The 17,417-nt window shown below is 36.9% G+C and overlaps 1 protein-coding gene across 3 annotated transcripts in view; it reads right to left on the reverse strand.

The window, feature by feature from the left end:
• Window positions 1-4,638: 4,638 nt before the first annotated feature.
• The window catches only part of CHD9 (chromodomain helicase DNA binding protein 9), a 96,613-nt gene continuing 83,834 nt past the window's right edge, over window positions 4,639-17,417 (reverse strand). For 2 of the 3 annotated variants that reach the window (XM_074913621.1, XM_074913620.1), the window contains exons 35-41: window positions 15,832-16,104; window positions 14,831-14,999; window positions 13,646-13,785; window positions 12,915-13,136; window positions 12,247-12,375; window positions 10,146-10,250; window positions 4,639-8,106 (exon numbers count right to left, since the gene is read on the reverse strand). In XM_074913621.1, coding sequence (XP_074769722.1) covers window positions 7,243-8,106; window positions 10,146-10,250; window positions 12,247-12,375; window positions 12,915-13,136; window positions 13,646-13,785; window positions 14,831-14,999; window positions 15,832-16,104 — 1,902 coding nt within the window. In that variant the 3' untranslated portion in view covers window positions 4,639-7,242. The remainder of the gene's footprint in view (window positions 8,107-10,145; window positions 10,251-12,246; window positions 12,376-12,914; window positions 13,137-13,645; window positions 13,786-14,830; window positions 15,000-15,831; window positions 16,105-17,417) is intronic. The other variant, XM_074913623.1, reaches the window with a different exon arrangement.

Genomic DNA, 17,417 nt, shown 5'->3' on the forward strand with positions numbered 1-17,417 from the left:
ATTTATTGACTACACCTGTTTGCCTTTGTATTACTAACATTTCAACACTAACAACAATGAAAGGGGGGGGCGCGGGGGGGAAGTCAAAAACAGATGATTTGGCTAACCTGAGATATTTTCCAGGGCGTGAGTATGCATTTTACCCAGCTGCAAGAGCACCACACAGCAGCAGAAAGACCAAGCTAGTTCTGGAAGATGGTGATGGCAGCAGGGTTCCACCCCCCCTGCAGCCCCCCAGCCTGCCAGGACAAGTTAGGGGTCTTGCCCATTTCACTGTGACATTAAAAACTAATGGTTAGACTGTCTCTAATATCTTACATCTCTTTTTTTAGCACAGAGGAGCTGTGAACTTTGCAGTGAGGCAGCAGCTGCTTTGAGGTATACAGGGCATTGATGGGATGCTCTCTGCCACCCAGAAGTCTGTATAGAATACTGAAGGGCTTTTCTGTTAAGTTGGATTTACAGTATCCATTAAAGCAGAAAGCAGCACTAACACAGTATTTCACTTTCTGCTGAGAAACATTAATTTACTCTTTCAAAATCCTCCGGATGAAAAAAAAAGTTACAAACACCCCCATATTAAGATAAACAAAGCTTAGGTTAAAGGTAAGGTTGTTACACCTGCATACTTACCTATGTTTTTATGCATCCAGAATTTGTAAATAAATGGTTTAACTTGACTGCTTGTGTGTAGATGACTTAAAAAAATTTGTAATTTTTCATTGAATGGTCTACTGAAAACTTAGACAAGAAGCACTTCAGCCATAACAGACACACCAAAATATTTTTCACCCTGAGGACTTAACTTCACCTCTCCCCCAATTTTTTCCCCCTACAAAGAAGCAGTAACTTTATTCAAGATGATGGCAGTGTTCAACATGAACACTTAAATAAAGAAATATCCTCATTTGACATGTTAATTACTTGAATAATTTCCACCACTGGATTCCATATTGTACCTACCAATACAATTAGCACCAATGCAATACTAATGGGGACACCAAGCCATCCTCTCAGTCTGGGCCCCTGACAGCTGCTAGGCTATCCTATAATAAAATGTGTTTTTTACTGTTTTGAAGTTTCAGAAGCTTAGCTGATGAGCATGCTATGAAATGGACTTCTGTATGAACTATGAATGTTAGTTAAGGGCATCAAAGGGCTTCAGGCATACATATTTGTTTGGTTTTTGCCTCCTGCCATGTCACACGGGCATGCAGTCGTGGCAAGTGGAGCTCTTCAGCCAGCTGGCACCCCAGAGACGGGGACTGCCTGCAGCTCACACAACTTGCAAGCCTTTCAGAATACGGTTGCACGAAAGTAAGGCAAGTGGCCGCTAATTCTTTCCATCCTGATGACTTTGATAATAAACTGTAGTCTCCTTGCAAGATACAAGAAACAGGTAGCACATCTTGAGGCCAAACTAATGCTGCAGTCATAGCACAGGCCCTGGCTGCACTGGCCCCAAGCAGGAAAGATTGACTGCGACAAGAAATTTCTGAAATGGCGGTTAACGTGGTCTACCTGTGGGGAAATAAAGTGGCCTCCCTGATAATGCTAGATACCTACCAGGCAAAACCTGATCTCCTAATACTGAAAGTCCAAGATGACCAACTCTTGGAAGTATTTGTGTAAAGAGAAAAAACATACCATGAAAACCTTTCTTCCAGTATTCTCCCTGAGACCTTCCCAACACAGCCAGTCTCCTGACACGTCTGATGCTACCTCATCAGTGTGCATGACTTCATCAGGAATAATCCAGTGTTTGGTACTTAAGCTTCAGCTGATGAAGACCAATGATTACATGAACGTTTCACCTGCCTTTGGAATAGGAGAATGTTTCTTCATCTCATGACTCTGAGAAACGTTCATAACAATAAAAACAACAACAAAAAATCAATTTAGGTTAGAATTGCTGCTGCATTTAAAAAATGAAGCAGTGTACACCTATTTAGGGACTATGGGTTAGAAACTCTGCCTTTCCGGAGCAAAAAGCCAAGCTCCGCCCACCTGCTCTGAGAATCTGAACAGAGATCAGACAGTGAAGCAGAGGAGCTGACACAGCAGTTCCCACATCAAAAGCTGTTCCCAGATAACAGCTTGAGAACATACAACTGGTTTTGGTGAGCAATGGTGAAAGAGAGATGAGGATACAGTAATGTGACATTAGGATCCCAAGAATTTCCCAAACCAGCCTCCCTTATATGCAGAAGAAACTGTAAAAGGGTGAGGCACCTTACCTGGAACACTAATGAAAATTTTGCACACTTAGGGCTTGTTCACAGTTGAAGCAAACAAGAGGCAGGGGGGAAAAAAAAAAATCCTCATTTTGCAGAATAACTTTACAGCAGGATCTTCTGAATGGCACTTTCCTTCTTTCCTTGTGAGAACCTGAATGGAATCAGCATTGAAAACAATTAAATTATAGCACTAATTTGTCTAATTTGAAAATGTCCCTGGCTCCTTGAAGTAGAGAAATGCTAGAGTTGACTAATGCTAAGTAGTTTGGATGTTTTAAAAAGAAGTCTGTATGTTTGCTAGAGTATCAAATATTCTAAATTGAAACTAAAATTAAAATTATGTAAGTCAGAGTGTTTTGGGGTCATACCTCTTCTTGAGTGGAGATACTTACCTGTATGTACTTCCCCAATTCAAGACTTCAAGCCATCCTATTTTGTGGATAATTTTCCTTCATTCTTTGTATGTATTTATTTCTCAGTGAACAGTATTCCTGAAATGTTGGGTTAAAAACTGAAGTATAACAATCAAAATATTATTTATAATTTGTGGCAGGCTGGAACTTTTGGCAGTAATGAATGATGTAATTTACTGACAGCACTAGAGTTATAATGCATTTCAACATCCTTCCTCTGTGTGTATTGTCAAGATTTTCAAAGACTTCTCTCACACATACTTAAGATACTAAAAGATTGAAACGGTTTTCTCCTAAAATACTTTTCTTCAGGAAAATGTTAATTGAAACTTAACCACTGTCATCAGAGACACTTAACCATCAGAAGTCCTTGCTGTTACCTTTTAACAAAAAATTTCATTTAAAGATTTTCTTGCTGTTTATTTATGGAAAGCTATTATCTTTATTTCCTTTTCCTCTAAATGTAACAAAGAAATTATACCACCTGTCTGTGTAAACATTACAGCCATTTAGATAAGCTGGGAGAGTTATTTTGTAAACTTCCATAGCTACACCAGTATAATTAAGTCTCCTCTGTAGACACCAGCATAACCTCAATGTCCCAACAATGCACAGATGTAAAATAAGTAGTTTTGGTCAACTAGAGCACTGCAAATCCCACATTACACTGACACACCTTACTTAGGTTGAATATAAGTATAGGTGTAATAGAACTAGATCAGAAACTTTTTATATAACTGAAAGTTAGTAACTTTCACATCACCTGTCATTTCGTATAACGCTAGTCTGCAGATCCCTTTACATTAACCTTGTACACCACGCACACTTCATGCCACTACAGCTTAAATGCAGGCATCAAGTAAACACTCCTTTTGATGGTGTATCAGTACTGCCGTACAGAGCAGTAACTGAGAAACATTACTAAATAACACGAGAGAAACCATTTTGTCAGACACAAGATATAACAAATAGGACAGGAATTTGCCTGGGACACCTCGTTAATAGTCCCATCTAATCATCATATCCAGATACTGTTTCCAAACCGTTCAAAGGAGTGCAAGAAACTGAACACCAATACTGTGCCTAGATCATCTGTTACTGGAAAGTTTCACTGAAAAATATATCTAGTTTATATATATTTAATTTTCAGACTAAAAGGACTGGATTGTAACATTACAAGACATGATTTTTCCCTTCTTTTTTAAAATCCATGACAGTTTTCTGATAGACCTGCTAAAAATAAATTTTAAAAATACTATTAGAGATTCTGCAGGACTTCCAAGGAAAAGAGAAACAGGAAAGTGCGCATGAAAACAGAGCTCATATGCATATGTGCATTTTTATCACCTGGGTACAGATTTGAAAAAGCAGCAGCGCAGAAAGGATGATCGTGATCTGACTGGAATAAATAAGAAGGACACCAGTGAATCATTCAAGTGCAATGACAAGTTAAAACAAGAAGGCACCTGACAACCAGAAGATGACTCGTGTTCAGGAGAAATGTCCATGCCCTGTATGAAATACATGAAAAATAGCAATAGTAAGTGCTCTGTACATAACTAAAAGATTTCGTAAAAAGTAATACAGAGTTTTAAAAAGAAAGACTCAAAAGGTACTCCACTGCCATCATGCTTACCCTGGAACATTAGCCTGCATCGTTATTTCAAGTTACGTCAACTTTTGGACCAGAACCTAGACTGTACGCTCCTTTTTATCCGTAACTGCTGAAGGGCTGAACAACAGCTTATTTTGTTTGTAAGACAACAGAATTACAGGAAACTGATTCCCAGAAAAATTAAACAACAGTAAAGCCTGGTCTTGGGCTGGGGTGGGGCTGTGTTGGATATCTGCCTTGAATTTTTTTAGGTCTTAAGAATAATTTCAGTTTTAGAGCTTAACACTGAAACTTAACTTTTGCTGCTGAAAGATACACGTTTAATCCTTACAGAGACTGCATTTTTTTCATATATTGAGGCCGACATCATGGGTAGTCAAAGAATATGTTTAATAAAAAATAATTAAACTTCCATTTGCTCTATAGAACATCATAGAAAGTAATTCAATAAATTACAAATGACTTTTTAAGACGCTTGTTCAACTACAGAAAGCAAATTCAGACTACACAGAACACAACTGGCAAATATTGCAAATGTCCAAAATAAAAACCTGGACTAAGACTTGGATCATGAAGCCTGAAACAAGGGATAGAAATACAAGGCAATAACAGCTAAGGTTCTTTTAGTAACTACCAACACACACTTTATTATCACCTTGGATATCCTTTTAATTTTAACTTTAGTATTAGTGTAATTCTACTGAGGTTTCCTTATAACCCTTAACTTTATACAACCACATTTGCATATAGTTTAGCTGATAGTGGGACATTTTTTCCCCTTCTGGTTCAAACTGATTAAGAATAAACCCAATATATTATGTTCAAGTCTACACCAGCCTTCATTACTTGAAACTGTAATTGCCTTATTACATAGAAAGAATCACTAGAATGGTAACCAAACTCACTTGACCATAATTAGGAAAATACTTTATTTCATAAATCTGATATAAATTAGGTTTTAGCCACAAGATTTAGGATTTGTTTTGTGGGGTAAGGGTGGGAAGTGATGGTATTGTTGACATACTCCATCAGCAAACTAAGTTAATAACTGTTTGTAAAACTTTGGCTATTTTATAGATGCATCCTAGTTAAATAAAAGTGCTATATTACAAAGGGCAAAATATTAAATACGAAATACCTTTTTTTTTTTTTCCTCTCATGATGAAGAACTGCTACCCCCTTCTTTTGGCAGTTTAGTTGTCACTATTGCTAAGACACTGCATGAAGGGCCAAAAATCAGAATACTATTTGGGAAAATATGTAACCAGCACAATTCAAATGGTACTTGTATAATTGTGTAATTACATGTAATACTGCTTCTAATCATGGGGCTAGTTATTTTGCACATAGAAACTTATATTTCATTGGTAAAGTTCTTGATAAAAAACAACACAGTTGTTTTACTGTACAAGCAAGCAACAGAACTATATCAAAATATACAGTTTTTGTTTTTTACTTTTAAATTTATCCCTTTGTAAAGCTTTTTCAATGACTTCTACTAGTACCTGTATCTATTTTCTCTTAACACTTGCCTATTCTTGGACCGCAAATGATGTAACCAAGGTCAACTGAAGTCTCAGTCAGTTCATAACTTCTGTAAATGTGTATCTGGGCCTTGACTGTGTCAGAGTAATAGCAGCTTAAGAAGGAGGAACCATATCACACATCAAATGTTAGACAGATTTTATATAGTAAAGGGTTCTAAGGATTTGGACTTAGGCAGATGCCTTATGCCCTGTTATTGTGGTTTCTAGGAATAATTTGTCTTCCTTACTATTCAAAGTGCTTTTTCTTCAGTGGGTAACTCAGCATAATATATGAAGTGATATCCCAAATAATGAGTTTGGGTAATATTTAATATTTAGTCAGATTTAAATCTGCAGAGAAGTTTAAACTCAAAAGGAGTTCAAAACTATCTATACTTTATTTACCATTATTAACTGGTAACTCCAGGAGGTTTTATGACATAAAACACAAATAGAAATCTACACAAACAAAGCAAACAAACAATTTTTACATGAAGTATGCAGTGTTGAAAGGTCTTTTCAGTGGCACTTTATAACAGTTTGCCTCTTCTGAGTCTTGGGGAAACTACTCCTCATTTTGGGACTTTTAATTCTGCAGAGGGAGCCCAAAACTTTGCAAGATGTAAACTAAATAGATCTACATGGTGCCAAGTAGCATGAGATAAGACAGTTTTTTCTTTAATTTCCCCTTACTGCTGTCAAATAGAACAGTTGTAGTAAGGGGGAAAAAAAAAAACCAAACCCAACGGTCATATCTCAAGTAACTCAGATTTTAGCATGATATACAGGATGTCTTTAGAAAACAAAACAAAACCTGAAAACAAGTAATAGAAACCAATGTAAACTTCCTAAACTAACTCAGCTGAGGTAACAGGTAGCCAGTTTAATTGGCTGATTGGGAAAAATTTATCTTCTTTTAAACACACTTGTACCTGAATTGGAAACAGCAGTGCATCACAACACTAGAGCATTTTCATGTAATTAAAGCAATGGATGGTGATGTAGATTCTACAGCTTTCATGACATTCATTAGCTGCCCAAATTATTGCTGAGTTTTGATCTGTAAATTATAAGTGTCAAGGAGGCTGTAAAACTATATTCAAATTAAATCAATAATATGCATAAAGTATTCTGTGTTCACTGCAAATATATTAAATATACAGCTCTTACTCGAGCATTATTTTCATAAAATTAACCCCCCAACAAAATTATAATGCCTTTTGTTGTAATTTTACACCATTGTGTATTTGATAGTACATACAAGTTCAGAAACTTATGAACTTCAAGAAATATTACATGCAAAACGTCTCTGAAAGCAGTTTGCACTTCTAAACAAATACTGAAATGTTCGGTCAGTAAATCATTGATGCACTCAACACTGGGTTATTTACAATGAAATAATTAAAGAACAAATTCAAAATCAGTTTATAATTTAAGTGCAGAGTCTGGGGTCAGTCTTCATCACTAGAATCTGAATCCTCAGATGAAGACGATGTACTATCAGATCCAGATGAAGCATCTGCTTTCTCTGAACCCTCATCTGTGCTGTTTTCATTGTGAGAGCTTGGCTCTGTTCCCCCTTTGTCTTCCTGATCTCTAACCCGAGAATTTTCCTCCTTTTCTTCTGTGGGCTTGGCTGAGCCTGTGTCATTGCTTTCACTGTTCTGTACATCAAAAATATTAGACTGAGACAAAGCTGGGATATGAAGATTAAGGCCTGGAGTGAGAAGCATCCCTGGGTAAAGTATGTTGGACAGAAGTAATGGGTTAAGAGAGAGAGGATTGGCAGCTGCAGCAGCAGAGGATGTTGAAGGAGAACTTGAAACAGAGTTTTCACCACCAGTATCCGTATTTTGGTCTTCTGTCCTTTCTTTTTTTGTATCTGCCTCCTTTGAATCGCTTCCCTTTTTTTCCTCTGAAATAGATTCTGTAGACTTTGTTAGAAGTCCTCCCATGCCCAGCAAGTTGGGTAATCCAGCCATCCCTGACAGCAGCATGGGGAACATGGCCGCCATGTTCTTCGCTTCTCCTCCGGCAGTTAAGCCAGCTGGCATTCCCATTAGTCCTGCTGTTACTTGCAGCGACTGCAGGTTTTGCAGGTTTTGTTGTAAGGCCTGAAGACTAGGCAGATCCACTCCTGGAAGCAATCCGTTAGCGAGCAGAGGGTTAACTGATACGCTTGCAGCGGTGGCAGCTGCTGCAGCTGCTGTTGCCTTTGCAATCTCACTTTTGGGACGCCTTCCTCTCCGACTTACTTCTTCCCGCACAACAGGTCCAGTGAGAATACGGTCAAACATACCTTCTGGAAGAAATCCCTGCAAGAGACACATTGGGTACTTTTAGTATTTTGAGAGATTAAAGATGGAGAAGTAAAAGCAAACAAAAGACCCAAGTATATAGTAACAGTGTCAAGAGATTATTCTGGTATGTTAGCACAGCAGTCTGATCTGCAAACAACTCACTGGAATTCGTGGTCACTTTGTGCTATTGCATTTCACATCTCTAAAGGCCCATTTCCACAGTGAGGTCTACAGAGGTATCTTCTCAGACCCTCTGCTAACTCATCCTTAGAGGTTTTTTTTTGCAGATCAAGCCAAATACAGCTAATTATAGGAGCAATCTCAACTTAAGATCTAAACCAGCATTCCTTTGCAATATTACCGCATTCCAATCATTTGACAGTTTAATTTAAAACATTACTCAATTTAAAGTTACATACAAATGCATGATTGCACACACCTCAACAACTTCTGAGCCCTTTCCATTATCGCTAGTGTCTCTTTAACAGACTTTACTTCATCCACACGCTTAAGAATGAACAGTAAAGACTCAGGTTCAAATAAAATGAAATGCAGAACACCTCTCTTTAGGGCTTGCACAGTATTACTTCACCTCTGTAAGCCCTCCTACTGAATGATGAAGAATTGCAATGGATATTAATATTCCCTTTGAAGTGCATTGTTTTGAAAATTTCTCTTAAAAATGGCAAACATAAGTCACTATTACTCACCTCCACACTACAACAGCCTTTCTTTCCCCAGCAAGTATCTCTAATTTAAAATAGCGTAATACAACTACAGGAATTCAGAACTCATGCTCCGTTTTTCTGTCCTGCAGATAACTACTAAATTCTAAAAGTAATTCTGCTATTATTTATACCTTTACTCAGTGCAGTCTAACTCTGTTCCTAGTTAACTATTTTTCTACCAGAACATCCCATAAGGGTACTGGAGAGACTGGGGTTTAGGACTTCACAGAAAGATTACAAGTTCTGTTGATAGTGAACTAGGAAAAAAATGTAACATGTCACTTTACCAGAGGTATTGTGTAAATATAATATACTTCTGGCAAGTTATAGTAGATGAGGGAATAGACTTCACAAGAATACTGACAAAACCATCTCCACTTCTGTTAAACATGTGGAATGGAAGAGTAACTGAGTTACCCAGAAACCATTCTGTATCATACAACACAACTTTCTGAAGTTCAAAATATGTCCTTATCTTCAAGGCAAACAGGGAATTAACTCAGAATCTCATACTATACTTGAACTAATGGCGCTTAAAAGGAGAGAGACAGCAGCTATATAGTAGTTCCTGTAATGAAAACACACATCTGCTGTTGTGTTGGAACTGTGGACAAAGTCTGTCAAAAAATTTTATTCTTTTTAATATGACCAAGTACAAACCTCAAGCAAAACAAAACCTCAAACTCACTGAATGCATCTTGTAAGAAGCTGGCTCAGGACTACCAGGCAATGCAGTATTCTTATTACTAACTTTGCTGGTAATCCATACAGAAGGAATACATGGGCAACACTGTACTCCTAAAAATTTATTAATATATATTAACCTCATTCTCTTTGCTGGAATCTCGACACTAGTTTTTAGCTAAAAATAAAAGCTCTAAGAATCAGAAAAGAGAACAGCTATATTAATACTTGATTTACATCTTGATTGAGGATAGCAACTTCTTCAAGGTGCACACTGAAAGTAAATTAATGAAAAAGTAAAATAAATATTTAAAACTATATTTATCTTTCTAACTGCAATTTTAAGAATAAAGAAGTATTCTGTGGGGTAATACCTTTTCTAAAAACCTCCAAGGCTCCATTTATGAGAGGAAGTCACAGTACTACAGCACCTTCAACCAAATCTCTGACTTGGGGTTGCCAGCCACTGTCCCTCCCTTCCACCTACTCACAGCTGTGCCAGCAAACCAGTTTTGGGAGCTAAGCTGGCAGAAAGGAAGCTAACATTGACTCACACTTTGGCATGCCTTTTTTTTCCTGTTTGCTTTGTTTGATTTTAGGATACATTTCATGTCACAGTTATCTCATTCTGCAAATACTCACAGACTGTTTTACAACTTCTCCCCATTCAGGAGCCACTCCATATTCTGGATTTTCTTTCAGGAACCTGCACAAATCCTTCAGAGGCGGAGCAAATGCACCCCCTACCTGCAAAGCAGAAGATAGAAGTCAGGAAATACTTCTCATTCAGTAAGAAAAAGGAAACATTCATACCTGACACTGTTTCATTCTTGCTTTTTATATAAAACAAAACAAACAAAGTTTCACTTTTAATTATCAATGAGTATGATGCAGCTTTTGACTACTCATGGTGCTATGTTAGATACTCCTGATTTCTTCTAAATATATTAAACTCAAACTCATTATTAAACTCATAAATTGCAACTTCAGTACTTGACATTCCTACTAATGTTTAGTATCAGAGTTTATTTAGACATGGAGTGAATAGAAGAGCAACCACATGAATGGAGAACAATAGCAGTCCAAGTATTACCAATCCTGTTAAGCTTTTCCTTTATCCACTAAATCAGTCCCATTCTATCATCTCAGTCAACTTCTAAAAACACTAATTCTAGTAAGAGGCTCTGCTTCTCTTGTGAAATTAACTCTTCTATCTTTTTTCATGTGAAAAAGGCCAAGTCTGCTAAACAGCATGTTCTATTAATATAAGCAGGAAAGTAAACTTCAAATTAATCAGAAGTATTATTCAGATCCAGAAAGAAAGAAGAAGTGGTAGAAAGAAGAAAGGAAAAAAATTCCAGCTTCTGCTCAACTTTCTTTATAAACTGCACGTTAAACTCACATTTTCTAGGCTCTTTCAGTCCCCTCACCACCTGCTACTAAACATATAACTGAACTAAACAAGAAAATGAGACAAAATGAGTTTGGTGATGCAGAGAAGTTGGGTACAAATTGCAAATGGGAAAACTGAGGTTAATAAAGTCAGAGTCTTAACTATGGTGTGGCAATTTATTAGAGAAAAAAGCCATCATGAAAACAAAGGCTTTCACAACAAGCACAGATCAAATCTCACTCCTTGATCATCAACTTTGAAAAGATTCCTCAGGGCACAGCTTCCTGCAGAGCAGCCAAGGGTCTGTTTTTCAAGAGACTAGCAACATACAGATTTCTCTTAGAGCTGCTGTCTCAATGCACTGAAGAGATTTAAGACTCTCAAATGCTGCCTCACCCTCCTCTACAGATGCACAAAGCTTTTGACCTTAATATTGCAGTATAAAAAAAAACAACTTTCCTGCTTTCCTTGCAACTGCTCTTTAACAAGAAGAGAAGCTAGCAGTATCACAAGAGAAAATGTTCCACACATTGACACAGTATCTCAAAGATTGCTACTGGACTGCTGCTCTGGTACTACATTGACATTCAAAGACACCATCCCACACATCTGTTCAAGTTTGTTCAATAAACAACAGTAATGTTCTACATGCTTTTCTTCAATGTTGCCTTTTAGCCTTCCCCAAAGCCTACTCAAATGCATTATGCCTTTCCCAAACTTTGAACACCTGTCCAAAAATTTGAATTCAACACATGGTCTTCCATATTCCACTGTTGGGGTTTTATACAAGATTTCCCCTTCTACTTTTGTTCCCTTGTTGCACTACTGTTTAACCTAGCAATGTGATTTACAACAGATATATACTGGTGAATCATAAAGGTCAAATGCCACAGAACTGAAAAAAGAACAAAATAATCCAGTACACAGGATTTAAGCAATTCCAACGGATAAGTTTTTATGCAGCATACACTACCAATGTAATTTTAATCATGCCAGAAGTAGCAATGAGATGTACACAAAATTGAGAACTTGCGAGAATGTTTCTACATTGATCAGAACAACATATATTTCAGTGGCCATGCCTCTGTATTAGTCAACGACACAAATACTGCAATACATTGAGGGCTCAGTAGAACGTAAACCACAGGGTAAGTTTCTAGCCGTATCTTACTTATTTTCATAGTTGCAAAATGTTTACTAGAAGATCATCATCGACTTTCTTGCTCTGTGCCAAAGCCTTAAAATAAACACTCTCACTTATACACAGTATTTTAGCAAGTGTAGTATATAGGGTTCTTCAGGTAACTTTTCATTTGGGGAACATCAGAATGGGAAGAGTATTATGAATACCTTTCTTGCATTTCTTCTGTTTATGAGCTGAACACGTTCTTCACCAGTCAAACTATTAATGTCCAGTTTATTAGGGTTTCGACAACGGTGCCTTTTTTGTTTGGGCCTCCCATCATGCAACTGCATCCTCTGTTGTAAAGAAATTGAAAACCAGTAAAATGAGGTTGTTACTCCAGACATCGTGACTTTCATACATTCTGTTCAACATCAACAAATCTCAAATTCAGAGGTAACATAATGAGAACACCATACCCACACAAACTTCACTACCATAGCATTGTAATGTAAGTATGAGATACAGCCCACAGTAGTCTTCAATCCTCTCGCACATCACTAAGTATGTTGTTACACATTTTCAGCTCCCATAATCAGTATCATGATAATATGAGTTTTCTTATCTTAGATTATTTCTTTTTTTCTTATCTTAGATGATTAGAAAAAGATCAAATGTCTTTTAGTATTGCTTTTCTTGGCAATTACATTTATAAGGGAAACAGATGGCTTGCAGAGCTCAGGTTATGTAAAAAGAAATGGACATTTTCCTTTTCCTAAACAAAATAGAAGAATGAAGAAGGAATAATTCCATGTAACATAGAATACAAACCCAAACACGTTGAACGAGAAATGTTCTACTACTTAGCTAGAGCAGAGCTGAGAGGAATACTCACAGGAATACAAGCTCCTGAATCTTCAACATATCCAGGATGTTCTTTAAGCCACCTTTCTAAATCTTTTCTTTTGGGGGCATCATCGCCTGCAAGCCTTGTTCCATCTTTTAGGTTAATAACAGGAACTGGACTCTCTGCATCAAGCATGCCTTGGGACTGCGTGTAAGTGAGTGCTGGGTTTATTCCTGCAGCAACTTGACAGGAGTTAATACCTGGATTAACCTGGAGAAATTCAGAACATTTGAATTTCACACATAGAAAACCATCCACCATAATTATTTCACATATGATATAATGAAGACCACAGCCCTACAGATTATGATGTACACACACAAGGACTCAGTGAGACTACTCATGTCATAGATAGCTCCCTTTAAGTCACGGGACAATCACGTCCTGTAACAGATCTTACAGGAAAGAATGTCAGAAAGTGTTGCGAGGTCAAATACTAAGTTTTAAATAACACAATGTTCATTACAGTTCATAAAAACTAGAATTACACTTACTTTTAAAGAACAGTTATCAATATCATATATATCTAATATTCAGTAAAACTCTACCAGTTCTCATTTGCATAGTTGTAAACTATCAGTGAACAATTTCAGAAAAAAAACAAACCCCAACAGTTTTGAGTAAAGTTTTTGTTTTATGTTGACAACTAGTTACGCTCATTTAAGGGATTAATTGTAATTCAGACCTTATTTTTGGATGCAAAAATCACTTTTACTTACATGATTAGGCTGTTTATTTCTATTTATAAAGAGGACATCAACTCCCTCCACATTCTTCCTTCTTCCTCTTCTCTTTTTGACTACAGGCTGACTGTCAACTATGACTCCATTGGCACTGGCTGTTAAGTGACTGGAAGTACCTAATTAATAATGCAATAAAACCAGTGTCAGATGCTTGAGCCATTTATAACAAGAAACATGTCTGAATAAAAAAAGGAAATAAAATTACTGGAAATAGTGCAAGTGCATGTAATTTTTATTAATATCTATTAATATTTATTAATATCTAATAGTAATTGCCTTTTGTTTTGTGACTGTTTAAAACACAGTATCAGGCTCTGAAAAGCCATTCTGCTAAATGTTTCCTATTACTGTCCCTTACCCCCTCCAAATAAATCTGTACAAGGAGAAGAGCTGCTAAAACACACTGACATCACACACACGGAGAGGCAGACATCCCTAAATCAATGTTTGTAACAAGACCTTAATGGTATGTTGCAAAAGAACGAGAAAGTACGAAATGCAAGTGAAGGGTAGTATTTTTTTAAAGGAAATGTTCTCATCCATGTTAATCAGAAGCTAGCCTAAATCAAGCACCCAAATCTAATAATTTCAAATATTTTAATCCAAATTTTAACTGCTTACTTTAGGCTCACTTTTATTCGTCAGTGTACACCTACTGTTATTTTTTGTGAAAATAAGCTGTAAGTTTTCAGCTATAAGCCATAAATTGGTTCTAGACTATTGTCCTATACTATTTCTTGACTTGAGACACAGGAAAGAATACAGCATGCAAACTGATACAGCTATACATCTGGAAGTCTTCATCTTTACTTACAAACTAGCCACAAAAAGTTCTGAGTTAAACTGATTACTGCCAGTGTGATGCACTTTACAATTATTAAAATCTTCCTGTGAGGGTGTTTACAATGTATAATGGCATCTTTCTAATAAATGAACGTTACAGGAACTGGTACTGTGAGAGAATATTCATGCGGTCCAACCTCATGCCTCAATGCAGGTCCCCAGTTGCCCTAGCACAGTGGAGAGAATTCTTCCAGAATGTAGTTTAGAACAAGTAACATTGCAAACATCTCTCTCCACTGCCTACACATGGAGATTGATGGGAGAATCCAGCAGGTAAGATTTAATACTAACTCTTATGCTCTCTAACATTTTACATACCTGATTTGGAAAGTGATTTTGGGAAGTTGACAAGGCTGGTTTCTGAAGCATTCTGGAGTTCACGTAGCCGAGCCAGGTATTGCTGCTGTCCCAATGCACCTTCCTCGCTTTCAAATGGCCTTTTCTGAGACAGTCCCTGCTTCTGAAAAGTCAATTTCAAACCACCTTCCTGTTAAATAAATGCCAGCGTTAGAAGAGTCTCTTCTGAAGCAGAAATGACTACTTCATAATCAGGATTCTCACATACAAATAGTTGCTCCAGAAGAGTTGAGGAAGAGTGAAAACATTGTATTAGACCTTGAAATAAGTCTTGCTTCTCCTCCATGTAAAAAACAGATCTGAACAGAAATTTCACGGAATTGCTTCTATGAATATAAATTTTAAATTATCTACTCTCTTAACTGAAAAATCCAGACACTGAACAGCTGTCTACCCCCTAATCCAGTCCTAAAGAAATGCCAAACCCAATTACAAGAGGAAATGGAAAATTTCATACATTTTTATGTGCTACAAATAGTCTCAAACTACAGGGAAGAAAAATGTTTGAAGCTTCTAACCTGCATTTAAACTGGGAAATTTACCTATAGCCCTCTTAAAACGGCATGAAATAATAAAGCACTTGCTGGAAAGGACACGTTGAAATGTTTAAAAAAAGCCAAACAACAGAAATACCTTTTTCTACTAAACAGATTTCTTAGAAACAGCATGAAACAGGCTGTCTGAAGAAGCACCAGGATGGTAAAAATACAATTCAGGGAAAGAAATAATTATTCCTTCCAGTGTCTTATGCAAATTTAAAACAAAATAAAAACTAAGAAACTCCACCCCCCAAAAAAACCAAACCCAAACCGCAAACACTCAATGCCCAGAAGCAGCAGACCCAAATACCCACAAACAAGTGTGTGAAGGAAGTGAGAGTGAGAGCAGGCAGCCACTTGCAGGTAAAGCATGCCGCACACCGCAATCGCAATCAGGTCCTAGGGCAATAAAAATAAACATACGTCATTGATTTTCACTGTAAACTCCTTTTCTCGTACATGCTTCTTCACCTTTGACATCTGTGGTGATTGATCATATTCTTCCTTAACACCTGCAAGAGGGGGTGTTGGTGCGCTGGGCTCACTGTAATCTGCAGCTGCACCTGGGCTATCCAGAAGTTTGGTTGTGTAGAAAGATGCCACCGTATTGCTGTCATAGCTCCTTCTTGCTGAAGGCCATTTACCTTTCAACACTGTCTGACAAATACTGTCAAGTCGATTAATCATAACTCGATCCTAAAAAGCAGAGAAAATATTTTTATAAGAGTAATGCTCACCACGACTGTACACATTACATTTATGTATTATCTGCTAATTCTAAGAAGAGAAATGACAACATTTTTAATCACTGGACTTGAACTTAAAAGATTTCTAAGTTACCAGATTTGTACCAATTCCCTGTAAAAGTTTGTGAATACCACCTCTGAGCTTAATTCCCCCATTTGTAAACAAATATCCAATCTCTCTCATCTGTACAGGGTCTGGAGCCTGCAAATGCCTGAAATGCATTATCTCACCGATTTTTAAAGGAGAGATATGGTAACTACCAAAGTAGTATTTGTAGGTGTGGCTTTGACTCATTGGTAGCAGAGGCTGTACCTTTGAGCAGCACCATAACGTATCTGGCAAACAGCATCTATAAAACTAAATCTACAGACTTATATTCACGTCTCATTTTAGCTTTTGAAACTATATTATTCCTCATTCACATTCTTTAGACATCAAACACAGATTTGACTTCACACACCTGCATAAAAAATAGTGAGTCCAATAAACTCAGCTAAGTACATGCAGACTACCAGGTTTTCTGATGATTTCAGAGGACAGTTCTTTGTCAAATAAAAAACGTGAATGCTAAAATCACCTGTTCTGTAAGCCAACATTTTTTTTGCCAACTTAACGGCCCTCCTCTATATTTAAAAAAAAGACTGAGTTTTACACTCTGAATGTCACTTTTAACAATCTGCAAAGCACCTGTGACATGGAAGTTATGCTCCCCTTCTCAAAATGAAGGTTTAGAAATCATGAAAATTAGTATTTAGATTTGAATGCGTCTTCCAGGAGCAAATGTAACAACTAACAGCTCCTGAAGTTCACATCCTACATCTATTTTTTCCTGTTTCATCACCCTTTTTGTCTCCTGTGTTGCCTTCCTTTTCAAACTTTCCTCAACTGCTTGACCTGGAAACTTCCTTCATTACAAGCTCGTGATCTGAATTTTCAAGCTGATTTGCAACTCATGTCTATTCCACAAAAGATTTGGAAATTATGTTTTTTTAAATTAAAATGCCAGCGTTTTTTTTTTTTATATAGCATACACCTAGCAACATACTAAACATGCTAAAACATTTCTTTAGATCTACTGAAAAACATGACCATTAAAAAAAATCTGTCACAAAGCACCACACAGGCTTTACTACACTTCAAAAAAGTCACATACTAAAATCTGTAAGCGTAACACTGACTATAAAAGCAAGTATATTTTTCAAATCCAGAAAACATCAAAATCTCATTTTCATTATACAACAGAAAGAAACCTATCCAAAAAT

Source organism: Athene noctua, chromosome 9, assembly GCF_965140245.1.
Source record: "Athene noctua chromosome 9, bAthNoc1.hap1.1, whole genome shotgun sequence".
Lineage (NCBI taxonomy): Eukaryota > Metazoa > Chordata > Aves > Strigiformes > Strigidae > Athene > Athene noctua.